The sequence below is a fragment of the Uranotaenia lowii genome, chromosome 3 (genome assembly GCF_029784155.1).
Source record: "Uranotaenia lowii strain MFRU-FL chromosome 3, ASM2978415v1, whole genome shotgun sequence".
NCBI classification, from domain to species: domain Eukaryota; kingdom Metazoa; phylum Arthropoda; class Insecta; order Diptera; family Culicidae; genus Uranotaenia; species Uranotaenia lowii.
The window spans coordinates 90293431-90316053 of NC_073693.1; the positions used below are offsets into that span (position 1 = coordinate 90293431).

A 22623-nucleotide genomic window follows, 5' to 3' on the forward strand; every position below is an offset into this window, starting at 1 on the left:
AACTGATTTTTACAAAATTCATAGTTCTGGAAAACTCGTAATGTAACTCAAAAACCACCACTAGAACCGGTATGAAATTTTCCTTTTAATGAAAAAAAAAAATTATTGCGAATATTTTGCGTGAATGTACTCAAAATCCAGTACAAAGTTGAATTTATGTGCAAGGAAATCTGAGAAATTGCAAATTGACAAAAAGTTCGAAATACTTTTGAAAATCTAAAAATCCAAAAATGTGCCAATTTACGTCAACTTTTCAATCCTCTTTTTAAAATTCATCCAGTGTAACTTAAACATATTTGATGATTCATTTACACCACTTTTTTACATTTTTGTGGTCATGATCTTAAACAGTTCCAAAAAAATATATCATTATGTGTAACGTATTGTTTCTAACTTCAGCATTCATGAAAACTAAGTGAAATCTTTATGAGCATTCTGTAACTGATCTACAGTCTTTTTTCCGAAGCATGTTTTTTCGAATTTTTTCCTTAGACTTTAAATAACGGAAAACTGAAGTGTTGCAGGTTAATAATGTCTGGAAATTATATTTGAGTAACATTACAAGGTTTCCAAAACTATAGTTTTTGAAAAAATTGGTTGAGATACAAAGGAGATATATTTGTTTTAGCCAGGAGTGTCAAATTTACACTGTATCGGGTAAAAATTTCAGGGGTGGATGAGGGTTAATAATATGCAGAAGACAAATTGGGTTCTAGTTTTGTTACTGAGGCCAAATTACTTTGGTGACAGATTGTTTTGACAATATTGCTCCAACAAAGCATAAAAAACTTAAAAAAAAATTGTTCAGTAAGTACTATGTGATTATTCATTTTAAGTATTTTTGAAATTGAAAGCTTTTCGCATTATATAGTTACTTTTGGAAAAACGTTCTGAATTCTTGAATATGTTAAACCCTATTTGTATAATTAAGTGTAAGTAACAAAAAAGGGAACTTATCTTCATCGATGGGGAAAATCTTTGATTTTTTTTCGAAGAGGCTGGTAGATTTTGCTTAATTGATTTAAGCAAAGAATAAAAGAATTTAAAGAAAGCATTCAATTTCTTGAAAATAAAATTTATTCTTTCGAACTCTTGAGCAAGTTCAAATATTTGGAAGACGATTGTAGATAATATATTTACTGTTGAAGAATATATTAAGACAGTATGCAATTTTCTGTGGAATTTTTTGCGTGAAGATTACATGCCTCGTTAAAAATTAATATTTTTCATAAAGAATCAATTATATTTTTGAAATCCTGTAAAGGTTTTTTTTAATCAGTGTTTTTCAAAAAAAAAAAAAAACAAAACTTGCAAAAAACTCAAATTGCCACTTGTTATTTTTAGCTTGTGATTTTAAGCTGTATACAAACTGACTTTTGATAAACAATTCCAAATTTTGAAACTGAATCAACTAACAAAATTATAAGTCGTCAATTTATGCGATTTTAGTTTTTCTATCGAAATAGTCATCCTAATATTTTTATATTCATTGTAAACTCATGTAGGTACTGAATCTGAATTTTAACTATTATTTCTCAATCAGAATTATGAACTGAAATAAAAATTTGAATTTTTAATCTTTTCCCCGAATTTTACTACAATTTCTGAAATATACAAAAAATAACGATTTAGGAATCTTAATTTCAGATCACAATTTTAAACATGAGCCAAGAAGTGAAATTTGTTTTTGAGCCCTGAAACATGAATCAACTTCAGTTATGATGTTTTGGGATCTAATTTCAATTCATTATTTTGATTATTTAGTTTCAACCCGACTTATCAATCTGAATCAGATTCATCACATTTTATGAATTTCGAATAATTAAGCTGATTCTTAGTTTTCTGAGGCTTTGTAGTGTTTTAATTCTGCGTAAGAACAAAGTTTAAGAACTTCTAATACGGATATGAAACAGAAAGTCAGGGTGGTTTCTTTTCTAAGTATATTCGGAAAATTGTTACCCGAATATTGAAAATGCGTATGAGTTTCGAAAAGCACGAATAAAATGTATGATAATATGGTACCAGAACATCCGAAATGAGATTATTCTTATTTAAAATTTAATATTCAGAACAGAATTTCTTTCAGCCAGTGAGAATTTATTTTTAAAAAAACTGTAGCAGAATGCTAAAACTGGGATAACTTTTCAAGGTTTTGACATCAGTTCTGAGTTAAGATTGTAACTCTTGAATAGTCTTACTCAATCACCAAATTTAGTTGAGAAGTTTAAATGTTGAGTGTAGAGTAGAATACCTCGGTGCTTTTCATAGCCAGTCATGGGGAGGAGGGGGGGGGGGGTGTTATCCTCCTCCCACCCCGTTCCTACGGCCATGACTGGTACAAAACAGTTTCGTAAACGGTTTTCCTGAGCACTAGACTTCAACTTATAAGCTGATCAAAAGAAAATTTTGTGCATTGTTTCATACATTTTCCAGCTACGATTTGGTATATATTTTCTTAAGGAGAGTTAAAGAGTACAAAACATCATTCTAAGGCTTATTTCATCGGTAGAAGCAATGAAGCTGCAATATTTAGAGGTTTTCAGTTAATTTAGTGGATTATTATCTGGGTTTTTGGTTGAAAAATGACGGCCGTCAAAAATGGAAACAACATAAGAAGCCTCGAAGAGCTTTTGGTGGAGACGCAGGGTACTTTAAAACTTAAATGGAAGAAATCTTGATTCAACAAGAAGACTAAATGAAGCTTCCAGGGAAAACAAAACCAACCAAAACAAAAAAAAATCGAACCGAAACGAAAGAGATAAGCCGCTAATCACTCGCACACGCTTAAAAATGCAAGAAAAAACGGGGGGAGAACATAAAAAAACAGCTCGTTATGGTCGGCAACAAACCGGAAGGGGAAAAAACTGAACTGAACGCAGAAAATGAAAATCTTCGTTTAAACCGAAGAAGAATGGTACGAAACCGAGAAAGCCGAAAAGAAGAAGGACCATAACACGAGTAGCGGGGGGGATGCTTACCTCTTGTCGACTATTGATGTTGCTGCTGGCGCCACCATCGGTCGGAATTGTGGTTAGTAAGGGTGGTTGAAGGATATAGTTTTGTTTACTATTTGGAGGATGTTGGTTAGTGGCGACTGTTGATGGACTGGAGCTGCCACCGGAAGACCGAGTGATAGCCGGTCCCTGATGGCCAACGGCGACGGCCGGATTGTTAGAGGCAGAAATGGTGGACACCTCTTCGACTGTTTCTTTTTTAAACTCTTCCAGTTGGGTGGGGGCGGCGGCGGCGGCGGCGTCAGTTGATGGCGTCGCGACGGAAGTGGTGGTGGTTGTTGGAGGAGGAGTTGTGCTAGCTCTTGTGGTCGTCGTTGTGACCTCAGTTGTGGTCGTTGCCGCCTTTTTTGTGGTACTCTTCGGCGTCGTCGTCATCTTTTCTGTTGTCGTTGCCGTCCTCCTCGTAGTCGTTGAGCTGATTGGTGTCGATTTAGTGTCAGGTGAGAGCCCTTGATTGGATAAATTATCCTCTTTAGACGAATCGTCATCAATGGAGGAAGAGACAACAGAATTGATTGAGCTCGTTTCCGGCGTCGTGGCGGAAGTGCTTCGAGGGGTGGTGGTGGGCTCAACTTTTGAGATTTTACTGGTCGATGCTGTGCTGGGCCAACTGGTCATCATCGTTGTCAAGCCCCGGGAACTTGTTGATGAACTTTTGATGAACTTACTTGTGGTTTCGGTCGTGGCGGAAGATGAGGGTGTGGATTTTTTACTACTACTCAACGTCCTCAATGTCGTCATTGGCATCCGGGTTGTCGTCTTCGTAGCAAAGTGCTTTTTCACAGTGGGCGTCACCGCCACATCTTCTATCACATAGTCGTCCCGGAAAACATCCCGGCCGCTCTTCATCTGTTCAATATCCGGAAGCATCAGCTCGGTTTCCACTATCCGTTCGATATCGATCTTCTTGTGTTTGGAAGCTTTCTTCGCCAGCAAACTCTCCTCCTCCTTCTTCAGTTCCTCGTTGTTCTCAATGGTCTTGCTAATCGTTGACTCCAGCTGCGAGACACTTTCCCGTATATCGGCCTGAGTAAAATCGAACTGGTCGTTCGATTCGGTTTGAGTTTTGGCCCCCGCAGATTGATGACCATCAAGCTTCTTACCCTTTTTGCTGTGGGAATCGGTCGTCGGAAGTGCCGCCGCCATGGCCGATCCCTTCTTGTCGCCGCCAACGTCGCCGCCCCCACTTGTCTTGGGAGAGCTACTGCTGCTAGTGCTAGTGGAAGTGATACTTGGCGGGGGGTGAACAGGTGACTAATGAAATAAGTGTCCCGAAGTAGAGGGAATATTCACAGGTTTTTCCGAGAGGGGTTGATTTCCATACAACAGTTGGGGCAGCAGAAGAGGGAAGAAAGATTAAGAAATTTGAGCTGAGACACACTTCCCTCTCAGAAGTAGGTTGTTAAAAAAAAGAAAGATATGAGGATTTTTGAGTTGTAACCCATATTAAAACGAAAAACTTTGACAAAATCAGTTGAACATTTAAAAAAAAAATTTAGACATTTTCTTTATTCGTAAACTAACCACTTTGTGTCAAATAAAACGTTACCTTTACCGAAAGTTAAGTGCATTAATTTTTTGTACTGTGCGAATGAATATGTTGGACATTGAGGAATTCAAATTTACAACATTGAAATCTTGAAAGATTACATTGGAACATCTAACAAAAATTAAACGAATGATTGGATTTGACAAAACACCAAAACTTAGGTTGCCAGAATTGGTTTCAGCACGTATCCGGGCCGGACTGATCCGGGCTAGTTTTTCAAAAACCCTGGCAGAATCCAGGCACTTGATTTTAAAATTGTTAATTAAAACCTGAGCAATATACGGGCAAATCTGGACAAAACCTAGGAATCACAAATCGATAAAACAAATTTGATTTTTTTTCGTTATTTATTAGCAGCTTTTAAAACGTATTTTAGGCTTTCAAAAACTTAACAAGATTATTTTTATGAAAATTGCTCAAACAATTTCGTTTTGGACACATAAATAAAATTGTTTTCAACACAATTTGTTTTTATTTTTAGTTTGATTTTAGAATGCAAATAAGAATGATCCCGGACAAAATCCAGGCATTCCAATAAAATCCGAGCAACTTTTCCCAAAATTTAATATTCAATATCCGAGTAAACCTGTATAAAATAGGGTAATCTGGCAACCTTACCCTGAATTGTGGTTTCGAATTTTTTATGCTACTATTCTGAACATATTGTTTCGGATGTAACATCTAGCATTATTTATGTTTACGAAGCTTAGGATGTCTTCATTAAAAAAAAATTTTAGATTAGATTCAGATTTTAGACACTAAACTCGCATAGTAATGACACAAACACACATCAGGTAACACAAAATGAAGCTTATGGCAAAATAAAATATAAAAACAGAATCCTAATCAAAATATCTTAACAATTACGTTCGGAACCTTACTTTACTCAAATAAAGAGTTAAAAATAAAAATTCAACCTTCAAGCGTAAAGCAAAACGGGACTAGAACAAAAAAAAAAAACTTATTAAAAACATATTGTTTTCATGAGGAACACCCAAAGCCACTTAAAAAGCAACAGATTTTTTCGAAAATCAAGCAGCCAAGTGATAAAATGTAGCAAGTAACATGAAAAAAGTTCAGATTTTGAATGGATTTATTAGACTGAGTCGATTTGAGGTCATTTTTGAATTTTCCAAACTCTGGGGTCTAAAAAGCTTCGTTTTGATTCAAAACTCATCAATAATATTTTTGCAGAACTTTTGAGTAACGTTTAAATCAGTAAATTTAAACTTTTGAGCTTGTGTGGAAAAATTGGATATTTTGTACTGAAAAATTAACATCTTTTTTTGATTCTTCTATGAAACCGAGCATGTTAATGGTTTTTAGGCCAATATATAAATTCTCAAAAGAAATTTTCCCCTGAACAACTTCGTTCAAGACCGCAACTTCGTATCTTATGAGGCCAAAAAGCTGTTAGCTGTTTGACCGAGATATGTCCTTTGACATTGAAAAACAATAAATTAAATTGACACCACTGCTGATGCCTCACGAAGTATTGCATTAAAGTTGTCATGCAATACCTAGCCAGGCACCTATCAGTGATGTCAATTGAATTTAAAGTTTTCATTGCCAAAAAAAGCCAAACAACATCTAATAAATTTCACAGAACAAATAAAATTGAAATTGATTTTTCAGTACAAAATATTCAATTTTTCTCATACAAACCTCAAAATGCAAATTTATTCATGTATACGTTGCTTAAAAACTTGGCAAAAAATGAATAAGTTTTGAGCCAAAAAGAAGCTTTTTAGACACCATGGTTTGAGAAATTCAAAAATGACCCCAAATCGACTCAGTCTGTTGATCCATTGGCTGGCCGAATAAAAATACACTTAGGCACTCGTTAATTCATTCTAAGTCGTTGGGAACAGAAATTGGCAAAACAGCTTTGTTTTCAAAAAGGTTAAAAGCAATTGAGAACAACTTAAAACAGCTAAAATAAACGAAGCAAACATAAAACTGAACTTATCTGATTACAGAATAAAACAGTTTGGAACAGCTTTAAACTTTTTATACACAGAAACAAATTTTGACTACTACGTGTCACTGAAAACTGCAACCTTTAAAATAAATCACCTGTAATTAACAAAACCTGTAATTTTAAATTGTTTTCCTTGAAAGTTAACGAAGATTCATTTGCTATTACAGCGAATGTTCTGTAAAGAAGTTGTACACTAAAATTTAATGTCACGTAATCATGTTTTTGACCTGTAAAATTACGGTAAATGTCCTGCTCCTTTTTGTTACAGGACATTTGCGTAATTTTACAGGAAATAATTTTTGCTGTGTAGGCCAAAAAGTTATTAGCTGTATAACCCAAGTAAGACTGATTGTTTTGTTATACTTTAAACCTCTTATGAAACCTAAACTTGGTTTGGAAGTCTGCTATAAAACTTTAAATGTTACTTGGGTAACCGGGACATGTCTTTTGACATTGAAAAATAATAAATCGAATTGACATCACTGCCGGTGCCTCAAAAAGTATTGCGTTGAAAATTGTCATGCAATACCTCGCTAGGCACCCATCAGTGACGTCAATTGAATTTATAGTTTATCAATGCCAAAAGATATGCCTCATCTAACATCTTATTTTTTGTCTAATATGATAAAAAAATACGATCTTCGATAAAGTTGTTCAACGGAAAATTTCTTTTAGAGAATTTATAAATTGGCACAAAAACTATTAGTGTGCTCGGTTTCACAAAAGAAACAAAAATGATGTTGATTCTTAGCACAAATTATTCAATTTTCCCATACAAACTAAAAAGTTCAAATTTACTCATGTAAACGTTACTTAAAAATTCTGAAAAAAATCATGGCTAAGTTTTGAACCAAAATGAAGCTTTTCAGACCCCAGAGTTTGATAAATGAAAACAATAACCTCAAATCGACTCAATCTTTTGATGAATTAGATGGTCGAATGGAAAAACACATACTCTGGTGAATTGATTCTAAGCCATTTCAATTAGCAAAACACTGAACAGGTTTCCTTGGAACAGTTCAAAGCAATTGGGAACAACTAAAAACAGTTAAAATATACTAAGCAAACATAGAACTGAACTTTAAAATTTGAAACACTGTCGTTTTAGGTTTAGAAAAGCATGACGCAACTCGAAATTGATTAGAATGAATCTTGAAAATAACTCCACCCTTATTTTCATAAAATAACAAATTCGCAGTAGTTTTTGTGTGAAAAAAGCTCGAAATCGTATTTTTTTTTTAAATTTTTGATGTAGACTTCATTTCAAACGGTTTAAAATGATTTTAAAAGAAAAATGAAATCATTTCTTAAGCTGTTCCCAACCCGCTTGATTTTCAATTTAATGAGATATTCAAAATTTTTTTATCATTATTTTTTCAAGCTGTACTTCCAACTCGGTTTACAATTAGATGAAGTACATCAACTGTCCTCTTAACTCGCCTTCCAGTTTCAAGTTGTCCTATAGACTCGCCTGTCAATTCCAAGCAGAGCTTTTATGTTGAATTCTTCAATTCCAATTTCGGCATTATTTCATAGCACGCTAATTTGCCAAATAAAAAAAGATAATTATTTAAAGGGTGCCCACGATGAAATTGCCACACTATGAAATTGCTCTAACTTTTTAACCCTTGGGTAGAATTTAATGAAAATTTGGGTGGATTTAGTTCATAGTGCATTGTTTACATCCTGTAAGTTTTAAAGTCCTGTGATCAAACCTCGCGGAAATGAAGTCGAAAGAAAAGCTCGTGAGTGATAAAATCTTGCGCATTCATCACGAGAACAAGGATCTCTCGCATCGTTCCATTGCTAAAACGTTGGGAATCGCGAATTCCACGGTGCCGCAAGTGGTTAAGCGGTTCGAGGAACGATTGATCACCGATCGGAAGCCCAGAAGTGAAGGGAAAAGTATTTCGTACAACACCAAAAATCAGAAACGCGTAGTTGGGGCCTTCAACCGAAACCCGAACGCCTCCGTTCGGGATGTGGCTAAGAAGCTGCACCAAAGCCGAAGTTTTGTCCAGAAGGCCAAACCTAAGGCTGAGCTTGGAACGTTCAAGGTACTAAAGGCCCCTAATCGTGAAGAACAAGTCCGCCAAAACCTGTGCCAGGAAGTTGTACCTCAACATGCTGACGAAAGTTGAATGGACGCCAAAACATATGTGAAGGCCGACTTCAAACAGATCCACAACAACCTGTTTTCACGGCCAAGGATAAGTTCACCGTTCCGGAGCATGTCCGCATTCAGAAGATGTCCAAATTTGCGAATAAATTCCTGGTTTGGCAAGCCATCTGCACGTGCGGGAAACGAAGTACACCTTTCGTGACCCAGGACACGATAAACGGACAGGTGTACATGAGAGAGTGCCTACAGAAGCGGCTGCTTCCTCTCTTGAAGGCCCACAACGTCCCAACAATCTTGTGGCCGGATTTGGCCTCATGCCACTACTCCAATGACGTGCTGAAGTGGTATGCGGACAAGAAGGTCAATTTCGTGCCGAAAATGTTCAACCCTCCCAACACTCCGGAGCTCCGCCCCATCGAGAAGTACTGGGCGATTATGAAGCAGCACCTTCTTAAACGACCTAAGGCAGTGAAGACAGTCGAGGAACTGAAGAAAGTATGGGATTACATGCAAGAAACGGATGATTCACAGCTTGTGCAGAATTTTATGGCCGGGGTTAAGGCCAAGGTGCGGGCATTTGCGTATTAACTGAAAATATAATACGAGTTAAAAGGTAAAATGAAATTTATTAACTATTTTTCAATCGCTGAAATTTTTATGGCAATCGGATGAAAACTCTTATTTTGCGAATCAATTTTGTGTGTGGCAATTTCATCGTGGACACCCTTTATGGCACGTTTTTTTCCCACTTTAATCTTGATAGACTCCGAAAATAATCCAACAGCGTTGTTTTTGTTTCAACTACTTTTCACTTAATGAGTTTTTAAATTACTTATTTTATCAGTTTTTTTCACAATGGATAGTTAACAAACTGTTTGATTTTCAAGCAAGTTTGACGAACATAAACTAAGCGTGAAACAAAAAAACCACGATTGTTTACCTTTTCGGTTCGAATTTTCTAAAATATTTTCTCGTTTATCATGAAAACAAAATCTAGCATCCTGACGATATCCTGATAATTTAACTGTAAATTCAATTACAATTTTGATATTTTTTGAAAATCAAGACAATTCAGTTGTTTGTTTTGCTCGACCAAACACAACCGAATATGCATAGCAAACTCGGCGACCTCACCGAAAGCTCCAAAGCAGCAGGTCTCAATGTCGGAAAAACCTAGTTGACGGAGATCAACACACGAAATCCCTCCAATTTCATGGTAGCTGGGCAACAGGTTGGGAAAGTGGAGTGCTTCCAGTATCTTGGTAGCCAGATTACGCCTGATGGTGGTACCAAGAAGGACATCGAAACCCGGATCAGAAAGCCCGATTTGCGTTTGCGAGTCTTCAAAACATGTGGTCCTCACGCCAGATCTCTCTACGAACTAAAAACCAGAGGACTGAACCTGCTGTCAAATCGCATACAAACGCACCGTACCAAATTTTTGGTACCAGAATGTCAGTGTGGTTCCCGAAATTAAACACTTCACCCCATATTATAGCGCCAGCACTAAATTTTACTTCGGAAGTCCGGCTTTCCGATCCCGAACTTACTTCCGAACTTTTGACAGTTGTGTTTAAAAAAATAACAGTGTATTATATGCAACGTTGCCACACATAAATTTGTATCCACCAGACTATCTCTACATACATTAAGCGGGCCACAGACTACACAACATTGGTACAAATGCGATGAAATTTTGTCGCTGTGAACGGTTTGAGTAAAGTGGGCCATAGACTACACAAATTGGCCTGTACAAATTCGATGATTCCGCGTCGATTGTTTGATCTATGCTCGCCCACACACTATACAAACATATTTCACGCGAACACAAATGATTGCTGGCGAAAACAGCAACAGCAACAAAAAAAAACCATCTCCACCCCGGCTGGGAGAATGTTTTGTACAAAATATTTCGATCCCGACCGATTTTACTCCAACCGTTTGGGCGCTCATTCAAGCAGTGCCATACACTATGCAAATCGTGCTTACAGCGACAAAATTTCATCGAATTTCATCGCATTTGTACAAATGTTGTGTAGTCTGTGGCCCGCTTAACATCGGTTGGGATCGAAATATTTTGTACAAACCACCACCCTCTGCCGGGGTGGAAATGTTTTTTGTTGCTTTTGCTGTTTTCGCCAGCAATCGTTTGTGGTCGCGTGAAATATACTCTTACGGGCAAGAATGACGTACACAAACGATTCAAATGAATTTGTGGCAACGTTGATTTGAAAATTTCTTGGCGCACGCTTAAATAAAACGACTCAATGTGTTTTGGTCGGAAGTCAGCCATGATGCCAGTTCACCAACGGCGTTTATAAATTTTTTATCTAAACGCACAATAACAGACTCGGAATAGGGTAACATTTTGGTTGCCAAACGCATCTGTTGTTGTCATACTGCAGATTGAAAATCAATTTTAATAAGGATTATGCTGAAAACTCTGCATTTTGTGCTCAACCATAATTTATTAATGTTACTAAAGATCTCTTTGATTGGCATTCCCGAGCCGCAGATATCATTTTCAGGATTATTAAAAAATTGCCTCTGGTTGAAATTTTTGCAATGAGGACGCCATGCTTTCTTCAGCCCCTTGCTAAAAACCGAATATTCAACTCAAACATCAAATCCGTATTGTTATACGGGTGCGAAACTTGGTGCACATATGCGGTGACGACGCGAAAACTGCAAGTTTTTGATAATCGCTGCCTGCGGAAAATCATACGCGCTTGATGACCTGGCAACTGGACCTCAAACGTGGAACTTCATCGCCGGTGTCATCAAAAAGCTCTAGAAATTGAGATCCATGAACGTAAGTGGAGAGATGAAAACGAGATTTGCAGAAATGCTCTTGACTGGAATCCAGATGGGCATCGAAGAAAACGTTGGCTGGTAGCAAGTGAATACGCTGGCTCCGAATCGCCAGCAGTGGAGATCTTTTATCTCAGCCTTATGCGTCGGTCAATCGGCGCCGGATCCTTAGGTAGGTAGGTAGGTAATCTAAGTATCTGTGCCTGGCTTGAAAAGCGAAATTTTCGTTGCAATCGAAACCGTCAACCAGGAAGTTTACGTAAAAGAGTGTCTTCAAAAGCGTTTGCTGCCTTTTCTGAAAAAAAAAAAAACATGACTTGTCTGTGCTAGTTTGGCCGAAATTGCCATCCTACCCCTATGGGAAAAGGCCATGAAGTGGTATGCAGCTAACAACGTTCAGGTTGTGTTCTAGGATAAGAATCCGCTCAACACACCAGAACTTTGCCAACTCGAAAAATATTGGGTGAGCGTTAGGCAGAACCTTGAGAAGACCCGAAAACTGTTAGCAGCGAGAAGCAGTTCAAAGCGAACTTGCGTTCTGCGGCGAAGAAAGTGGATAGGACGACTGTACAAAATTTGATGACAGGCGTCATACGAAAAGCTCGCCAATTTGGACTGAATAGGTCACCCAACTGAGTATTTTTTTTATTCTTTTATTTATATTGAACTACTTTGATTCTTTTTAATTAACAAATAATTGATTTACACGCAATTACATAAGTCTGATCACTTTTTGATCCGAACACCCTTCAGTTAGCTCCGATCGGCATTGAAATTTTGCAACCTCTACTTTGGGTGTAATATACTCTCAATTGGATTAAATTGGCGCTGATTTGTTTTTTTTTTGTCACAAACCAGCCAATTATTTTGAAATTTTGTGCTCATCGTTTCAATCACTCTGATGAGGGTAATTTGTGTGCGCTTATTTACCATATTTCAACATGAGAAGAAGCAGGTTTCTAATTTTCTGTACAAGGTATGATAAATATTTTGAAACAACTTTATATTGACAACATATTGAACAGATTGCTTATAGCTTGCTGCCTCTTTCAATGTCCTTCTTCGAATTGCCATATCGTATCGAGAATTCGTGGAACGTATCCTTTGTGTGGCCTGAAAATGTCATCAATCGCAACACAAACCTCGTTATTCTGGACAACGTCGAACCACCGGAAACGACCCTGGACATGTACCAATACTTGACTGCGGTGTTTCCGAAGCTGCTGATCGAACGGAGTGATGTAGGAACCGTATATATTCCTACGAGTTTGTATGCATTGAAGGTCATACTAGGCGCTCCGATTGAAATAGTGATACCAGATGTGGACGACGAATTTGAACTCCGAGAGTTATCCGTATTGCAGACTGCGCTTGAGCGAATTCCTCCGAACTTCAACAAACTGAAAAAGTTGGAGTCACTCGTCATCGACATGGTTGGTCTCATTCGTATCAATTTGAGCGTTTTTGATCAAATGCACCAGCTGGCTCAGCTGCGTATTCAGGAATCATTGTTAAACCTGACAGAAACAATGCCAGTTAACATGGCCGGTTTAGAGTTTTTGGAACTCTGGAGTCTCAAGTCGATTGATTTAGCCAACTGGAAGCTTCCACAGTTGCAGCAATTACATTTACAATATGGAAGTTTGTCCTCTGTACCAAGTGGATTGAATCGATTTCCCAGGCTAATCAACTTGCAGTTGAGATTCAACGCAATCGAATCGGTCAACCTGGAAGATTTTCGAGGTTTGGAATGGCTAGATCAACTGGATCTATATTCCAACAAAATATCCAGCATATATTCACTGAGTACAGTCGTACTTCCCCGCTTACGGGTCATTATATTGGACCGGAATCGGTTGACAAGTTTCGACGCGGCCCAGCTGCTTGTGGTGCCCAAACTGGAGGATCTTCTGCTACAAGCGAATCGGTTGCGTCGCATCAATCTGCCAGCAAATTGGACCAACCTTCGAGTGGTCATGCTTCAGGCAAATCCCCTTGATTGCGATTGGCTGCGGACTGAAGCCAAATCACAACGCTTGGCCGGATTGGTCGATTTGATCGCGCTGGAAACGGAACTTTGCTGACCGCCACCGTTGAAAAAATGATTTAAGTTAATATTACTTGGAATTTGATAGTATATTGTTGGTTCTAATTTATTGAAAAATTACAGAAAAAATCGGAATGCAACGCACAGTATCCCAGTATCATGTTGTAGAGTATAAGGTGAACAAATAAAAAAAAAAGAGAGAAAAATAAATGGTAATCAGTTTCAGTGCAGTAAAGTTTCACAACCAGACCCATGCAATGATATAGGATTTGTCTATGTATCGTGTGACCAACATCTATTTGCTAAGTGTTAGTGAATCTCGTTTTTAAGCTTTTTTCTTCAGATTTAAGCTTTTTTTTTCTTGAGAGCAGAGATGCCAATGTGCCTGATTTTTCAGGATTTACCTGATTTTTGAAAGTCCTGTCTGATAACCTAAAAGGCCACGTTTTTTCCCTGTTTTTTGGAAATAAGCCCGATTTTTTGAGATTTACAGAAAATTCAATTTTCCAGTAAGCAGAACTTTGAACAGATCGGTTCAAAACTCAACAGAAATTTGGTTCTTGCTCGTCCTTACTCCAACCTTAACTCCATAACTTCAAACTCTGTTGGATTCTATCAATGTTATATAACTGGTTTTAGAAGATTTTGGCGTGCTGAACTCGATTTTTTTTCCGATTGTGTATATTGCATCCAGTTTTACTGATAAGGAGACTAAAAAAACATTTTTAAGATAAATCAATCATTGATATCCCTTTATTATTTTTTGCTTCTTTGTTGATGACTGCAAAGCTTTTTAACTTGTACAGATCCCGTTCGTTTTTGGCAACACGCCCGTAAATTTTATGTTGCCAAAATCGAATGTTGCCAAAATCGAACAGTTTTTATTGTCACTTTTTTATTTTAAATTTTTATTTCAAATTTGTCAAAATTGATGTAAAACCTTATATTAGCATGAAATTTTTCCATTTGGCTCAATTATATTAGTTTTGAGCAGTGAAACATGTAAAAATTCGTGTTTTTACAGTTTAAAACTATTATAAATAAGCCGAATTAAAAAATTTCATGCTAATATTACGTTTTACATAAATTTTGATTAATTTTAAATGAAAATAAAAAATAAAAAAGTGACAAAAAAAACGACTTTTTTGGATGTTGCCAAAATCGAATGTTGGCAAAATCGAACGGGGTCTGTACTTTAAAGCATATCTTGTGTTCATATCGGTTTGAAGTTTTATTTGAATACCAAGAACGAGGAAAAATAAAAATTTCTTGCGATCTTCAAAAAAATTGATTTTGACGTAAAAACTTCAAGTTTTAAATCATGTTTTATTCTACAGTTTTACCTAAAAAGTGAACAAATTTCTCAAGTAAATTTTTGCCTATTTTCAAAAGTTATTTCAAAACCCAGAGCTGGTAGAAATAAAAACACATAATTGCTTATAAAAAGCTGGACGTTTAACGAAAAAAAAAAACATCGGAGGATGAATAACTCGTGAGAGTTAATATCCTAGAAAAAGAAAAAAAAGGAAAAACTCATCATGTTTTCGGCTAGCAATCATTCAATTTCATAATGTTCAAAATAATTAGTCTCGCGTGAGCAATGTAAAAACAGTTTTATTACAAAAAAAAACACAAAAACCGACATGATTTAGTCGCAACTTTTTTCAATTTAAATATTGATAGTTTGAACAACATATTCATACATACAAATTTTGAAGTTGTTTCTATAACTTTCGTGGCAGTTTTCTAGTTTCAAAGTCAAAAACTTCGGCAAATGTATTTTTATCAAAATTAACTGACTGGAGGAAAAAATGATTGTCGTATGCAAACATTCGTTTACATGTCTAAAGAAATCGGAATTTTTTTTTCAAGTTTACAAAACTGTTCTTGCGTATCTTTTGCTACGAAAACTTTTGAAATCTGCCATATTGAAAGGTAGCTTCGCGAGAACTACTGTGAAGCATTTTTGCTAATGACTTTGATTAGTATCTCAAATATTACAGTTTGAATAAAACAAGTCCAAAAAGATAAAATTTCATACACTACTGAATCGTTAGTTAAACGTGTGATTGCTGGTTTATCTTTGATAAGAAATATGAATAAAAAATATAAATAGAAAAATATAAAAAATCGCGTTTAAAGTTTAAGTGACAGTGAAAGAATTATGAACTGTGTATAAGTACCACCACATTTTACAACGGTGGACAATAAAGATACTCAGCTCGATCATTTTTTGTTAGCCAGATTTTCTCTGATTTTTATTTTGAAGCTCCCTGAATTTTGGAAAAAAAATGTTGGCAACCCTGCTCGAGAGCATAGGAAATTAAAACTCAAATCAAAGAAAAAAAGCTTAAATCTCAGGAAAAAGCTTTAATCTGACATGAAAAGCTTAAATCTGAGAGATGTGCTCCACACGGATTCTATAGCATTGCAGCCTTGTGTTTACAACTAACACTTAGCACTCTTCATAGTGGATGTAAAATCGGTTCATTTGACACACGCACACACTGGACGTTCAATTATTTCCGACAGGGTTGCCAAATTTTTTTTTCAAAAATCAGGGAACTGGTGAAATAAAAATTAGGAAAAATCAGGCTAGGTTAAAGTAACGGAAATGTCGCTCAAAGTGATGACCTTTTTTTTTATCATCTCCACATTTTCATTCTAATATGCGTTGTGAGCCTACTTGGTTGAATAATTCTACTGAATCTAGGCAATCGGAAGATTCCCTTTAATTCCCTTTTTAAATAAGAACTAAAGGGAATCTTCCGATTGCTTTGATTCAGCCACACTTTCACTTTTTAATTTCAGCAATGGTACCTAATTCCGTTCCTTACTACCCATTTTTCATCACATTAGCTAAAATCAGGCAAAATCAGGCATATTTTAAAAATCAGGGAATCAGGTTGTCAGGATGAGCCTCGAAAATCAGACAAATCCTGAAAAATCAGGCGCATTGGCATCTGTGATTTCCGATCAAGTAAAGAGAGAGCAGCAAATGGAATCTTCGTGTGCATATAGTTTTGTCCACTTCTTTCTTCAAAACTAGCGTTAAGGAATATTGTGTAGGATTTTCATGGCGTTTATTTCTCTATTCATATTTCAAAAAAGTTATAAAATTTACAGAAAGGTGATTTTTGAGATTTTTTTCATTAAAGTATCAAAAAAAAAAAGACCCATATGCAAAATCAGAAAGAAATAGTGTAATATTGGGTACGAGGATACATTTTTCCTCATATGTTAATATTAGGAACAATTAGTGCCAAACTAGGAAAATCGACACTCTTTAAAAAAAAACATGATATTTTTCGTAAATTAAAGCTTTAAATGATTATTTCAAACCATAACAGAGTTCAGAAAATAAAATTGGAACTTAGTTTCCAAAAAGTTGCATATCTAAGAATTAAAGATTTGGCCTACTAATATCAAATCTAAAAACCTCTGACAAACTATAGCGAAATTAGGCTCACTTGCCCTACTACAGATTTAAACTGGTCAAGCTGCAGCAGCAGCTTGAGCAAGCATTGATGAATAATGTACAATGTATTGAATTTCATTTTTCATTCAATTGAACGCACAATACTGAAGAATCACTAATGACATACAATGAGATTTTTAAATTTCCCTGATGCATAAAATTCTGAAGACACGTTAGCTTGATGTGATGAAATTTGAAAATTCTACCAGTTGTCAAGATCATAATTTTTGAAGATTAAAATTTTCGACTACATTGGTTTTAGTTGAATTTTACCTCATACGTCAGGATTTTGGAAAAGATTAGCTAAATTTGGGAAATGTCTTAAAAAAGCTGGATAATTTTAAGAAAATGAATTTCCCTTTACTTTGTTATTTTAAAAAGCTTTTCTTTGCCGAAGAAATTATATTTATTCTGCTTTTGTTAATATATTAATATCTTCATCTATTTTCATCATGCAAAGTATTCATTTAAGCTTTATATGGATTTAAAGCTCTCTTGACTCGATATTTGTCAACTTGTCAAAATTGATTTACAATTTACAAAGAGTTGACGATCCCGAAGAAAATCCATTTACTCAATGGTTAGAAACTCTAACTCTATTTACAGAGTTAGAACTCTAATGGGTTCAAAGTTATTTTCCTCAAATTAATGTTCATTGATCATTGATTTATTTTTTTTTATTAGGAACAAATACAATTAATCTTGTCTGTGGTTCTTTCAAAATCTGAAATTTGGAAAATTGAAGTTTTTGGCTCTTCCGACTCAAAAGGTTGTCGACCACTACTGTTCTAGACATTTAAAATTTCAAATTACTTTTCAGCATATTGACTTCAGAATCAGATTCAGAATATTGACTTGCAATATTTAATTGATAGAAACACACTTCAATAAGTTTTAAATTTAGAATATTCATAACACTCAAAAAACTGTAAAAGTAAACACCATCATTTCTTTTTAAATGATTAAAAACATGTGAAGAAGAATACAGTCGTGTGCGCAAATTTAAGCAATTTTACGAACCCATTTTAAAATATTGGACAGAATAATGATGAATTACTGAAGATTTAAAACATAATGATCGACACAATGGTTTAAGTATTGTATTCTACAAAGTTTGACTTAATAAGTAGATAAATCATTATTGATAGATATCAAACACTTTAAGTTTCAAAAAGATTCTCTTACAAGATGGCTCAAAGTTGTTTTTTTAGGTGGCAAAATGAAGGTTCGAGCGAAATCCAATCACGATATCGGTTAACGGATGATTCCAATCGGAAATGTGTCTGAAAGGGAGGAACAATCGGGGACCGACAGAAGATAACCTGAAGTATCCTTTTCCGGTCAGTCCGGTCGTCGATTGGCGTGTCATCACGGTTGAATTGGGTTGGGTTCGGTTATTTTGCGGTTCTTTTCTCTCTGCGAATTTTTTTCGTTAAGGTATGGGATCCAAAATAAAGTAACTTGCTAGATTTATTTTGAGGTTTGTTTAAAAATCCAAAATCTCAATGAAAAAAAACGAAAAATTAGAGAAATAAAATTCTAATTTGAACACAGTCAACTACAGCTACTAAGAGCTTAGTAATCTAAGGTAGACACACCTTTATAATCGATTCTCAGAAGGAATGTTAGGCATGTGAAAATTTCAAGTGCTCCAGTTCTTATCTGTTGAGTTTTCTAATCGATATTCTAGATATAACAGTGAAATTCGCTCCATAAGTGATGTGATTTTAAACAATTACTAAGAGCTGACATCGGAATAATTGACCTAGAGTTCAAAATTAATAACCTTTCCGTCGGAAATAAAATCCAAATTCACAACAAAACTGCTAATAAATTGAGATATTGCAAATAATCACACAAAAACAATCTTAGTTCACTGCGCTTTATTCTGATCATAAGTTGTCCAACGAAAACACAAACGACGGACCTTTGGCGCCATCTTTCTGGAACAACTTCACCAACTGCTCCCTAACGATCCTTTCGGGGACGATCGCTGCCTGGCAGAGGTCACTCGAAGGGCACCCACCGAGTGAACTTATCGTTTGTCCAACGGTGCTCAGGAAGACACTCTTTTCCATGTCGAAACCGGCTAGAACATACAACCGGTCCATGTCCAACCCGCTGGAATCGGTGTACAGTCCAGATCGTAGAAGGAGACATCGAGCGAAACATCCAAAAGAGGGAGATGATGTTAGGTCCAGAACACTTGTTAGTTCTACCCGAGGAATTTGCCACACATCGGCACAGTCGATCAGGTGCTGGGAGATGTCCAGTTCGGTTGGTGGAACGTATTGGTGCGGTTGAGTGACCATATTGCCGTAGTTGTCCTTGTAGCAAACGAATGACCGATACGCCCGGGTACAGTTGTCACTGGTAGAAGGCAGCGATTGCTCCAAGCAGCTACGAGTTCGTTGATCGTAGTTGTAGTCAATTCGATCCGGTATGAAGTACTGCTGGATGGTTGAATGCTTTAAGAGCCCGTAGGCCGTTGACCAGGCTCGGAGCTCGATCAGTACACATTGGATGAAGCAATGCGTTTCGTAATCGTCCGGGAAGATGTGAGCCTTGTAGAAGGGTAATCGATCCGGGTCTATCTGAAGATCCCAGACGCAGTTTTCTATCGCTTGATAGAAAAAGTGCTGATCGGTTGAACACCGACCGATCGTCACAATCAAGATAATAACTGACAAGTATAGCATGATAGCGAAGACTGACGTGAAAGTTGTTCCAAGAAGTCTTAAAACCCTGAAGGAAGTGTGGTCGCTAGCCAAAACAACTTATGTTATGCCAAATAAACCAGCGCCAGTTTGTTTGTTTGCTTCTCCGGTCTGTTTCGTAACAACACGTCCGAGTCTCGAGTCAATCCAATTTAAGTTAGCGTTAGTGGGAAGTTTTGCGTAATCCAGTGCTTTATCACTCGAAAAGATGTTGGTCATTTTGATAGCGGTTTTAGCGACGATTTCCGGTATCCAAACTGACTATTTGGAGTCTCCGTTTTTCGAAGCCATCGAAGTTTGTGGTCGGGATCTGTTGACTCCTCCAAATCGGCTAGAGCAGTACAGGCGTTTGATCTTTCCGAACAACCACGAAACACATTGCTTTGTACGCTGTATCCTACTTGGAGTGCGTGCCTGGAACGACGGGTCTACAGTTTCGCACAACGTGCTGCAACAGTACTTCGATCCTTCAATTGATCGAGTCACCGGAACGCAGCAAGTTGACAACTGTCTGGCTCAGGTCATCGACCCAAATGACCCTATGGTGAGCAACTGCTACCGGGCGTATTGGACCCTGAACTGCTACAAGCAACTCTACGGCGAGTACCACTTCACTCGAGAGCAATTCATCCCGCCGACCAGATGGGAGAAATTTCAGGCCTCCATCGATGCCCTGGATAAACTTGGTCTACCCCGGTCAATCTTAGCTGATCCTCTAGCCTTCGTATCGAACGTCGAAGACTTCGGATGTTGGTCAAGAACATCTTCTCGTGCGTTGGACATGTACAGTGACGAATCCGGCACAGATTTGGATCGATTCTACCTCACGTTTGGTGGGTCCGAACCGAGGGATGTTTTCCTCGAACGTTTCCAGTTTTTAAGTGATCCACCTAAGCCCAGCTGTAACCGGTGTCTGACTGCCGGCAACTGGACTAGCAGATCGGCGCATTATATTTGGAAAAATTTTGGACCCCAGTTTTTGAAAGGAATAAATGTGCAGTACAATATCTAGAATGTTCAAATAAAATTGCGATTTAACTACAAAATAGTGAACTATTTTATCTATGTCTAAGTGAGACGATCTAATATCACATAATCAGTGATGCTTGTATGAAGCAGGATGAAAATTTGAATTATGACCATCATTATTCAACGTGCTTATGGTTGACCGTAGTATACTGAAGAGATTTTAGTTTTTCCAGTTTATAAAGTTAAATTTTAAGTACCTTAAAAAATGACGTTTGTCATACAAAATTCCAAACCGCGAATACCAAAACAAAAGTCTCATTACAAGTGACGTGTTTCTGGGGAGTCTAGCTTCAATTTTTTAAAATCAATTTTTATAAAATACTCATTGATTTTGTTGAAACGCACTCGCGACGACCGAACGACCGAACGAGGCAATTATTCTGGACTGAAAAAAGTGCATGGCAAATGTAAACCATAACAGAGAGTCAAAAGTGAGAGAGAACGTCAATTCGCTATTGTTCTAGAATCGACGAAGAGTGAATTCGTAGTGTTCACTGTTGCCTGTCGAACAGATAGAAAATCATTAGGGAAGTGTTGGCAATATGACGGAGTGATAATCCAATATATCAATCACTATTGTAACTTGACCTTTTTACAAGACTTGACGAGAATAAATGAGATTATATTATCAGTTTTCGATTCAAAAAGTATTGCGTTTTATTTGATATCACAAATGATTTTAACAATTTTACCCTTAGTTAAGTTGCATATTTCACATTGAGAACCAAAAAAGAGTACCCTCGGTTTTGGTTTAGATTTAGGTTTAGATTAAACAGCCAAACAGTATTTCATTAAATCAAATACCCAAGAGCCAGTCAAGTATTCCCCTGTTTGGGTATTACACGGTCCTTACTTAGTGTGTCAATTAAAATAAAAACAACGAAAGTCGACCCAGGAAACGATTTGAATTTTTTTTTCTAAATTTAATCAAGAATCAAGGTTCTGTTTCACTTTGCAGTACCAGCTACGACCGTGTGTTGTTTTTAACGGCACTCAAGAAGGTTTTGATATTCTTATTTCTGCTAAATGTCAACGTGGAGTTTATGAGCCGTAACAACAGGCTCTTGTTTCGTGATATTCGATAGAAACACTTCGGTCTCGTTTGGCCAAGATTGCCTCCGGTTAATAAATCACTTAAAGCTACATACTTCTACTTGTAGGATTGTTGAGTTCAATTTAAACATGCACTAGCTTTAACTACATACATATTTACATCTATTTTCTTTTACTATATATCTACTGAAAAGGATGCAAATAATTGGCATTCCATGTAAAACATTTTTTCAAAAAAAAAAAATTACTTTAAATAAAACATTTAAAAATTTTCAACTTGACGTATAAGGTACTGAAATGAAAATAGAAAAATGCTATTTAAAACTGGATAGAATCTTTCCACCCTAAACTTCAAGATGTTTCATAAACTAGTGAATAGATTTTTAATACCACAAGTTTTTTTTGTTAAAGAAATGTAAACAGTCAAACATTTTCTTGCATGGATATATGTATGTTTGTTAGAAATAAATATTGAGATAACATTTATGAAATTTTTGTTAGCAAATGAGGGCTCAAACTTCAAGAGATAGATGGATTTTGTACATACAAAGTGGTTAGTTAATGTTTTCTAGAATGGGGTTAGGGTTTAAATGCGCTTATGGATGGGTACAGGGTAGTGAACCAATGTTTGTTTTGAATATTTTAAGTCTTTAAATGAGGAAATATTTCATCGAAAATAAAGAAGATCGAAAAACTTACCGAGCTATCTCCGTGATGATGACGATGCGCATGCTGAGGCACTTCAGTGGGTTCACTAGAAAAATAAAAAAAAAGGAATGAATTTTCTAATTTCAATCCAAACTCAGCGTTTTAAATTTCCGA

General features: G+C 36.5%; 1 protein-coding gene across 10 annotated transcripts in view; it reads right to left on the reverse strand.

Annotated features, from left to right (window-relative positions):
* Nucleotides 1-22623, reverse strand: part of LOC129754770 (uncharacterized) — a 601388-nt gene that overhangs the window by 38927 nt on the left and 539838 nt on the right. For all 10 annotated transcript variants that reach the window (XM_055750995.1, XM_055750997.1, XM_055750993.1 and 7 more), the window contains 2 exons: nt 22501-22555; nt 2979-4268 (listed from right to left, as the gene is read on the reverse strand). In XM_055750995.1, coding sequence (XP_055606970.1) covers nt 2979-4268; nt 22501-22555 — 1345 coding nt within the window. The remainder of the gene's footprint in view (nt 1-2978; nt 4269-22500; nt 22556-22623) is intronic.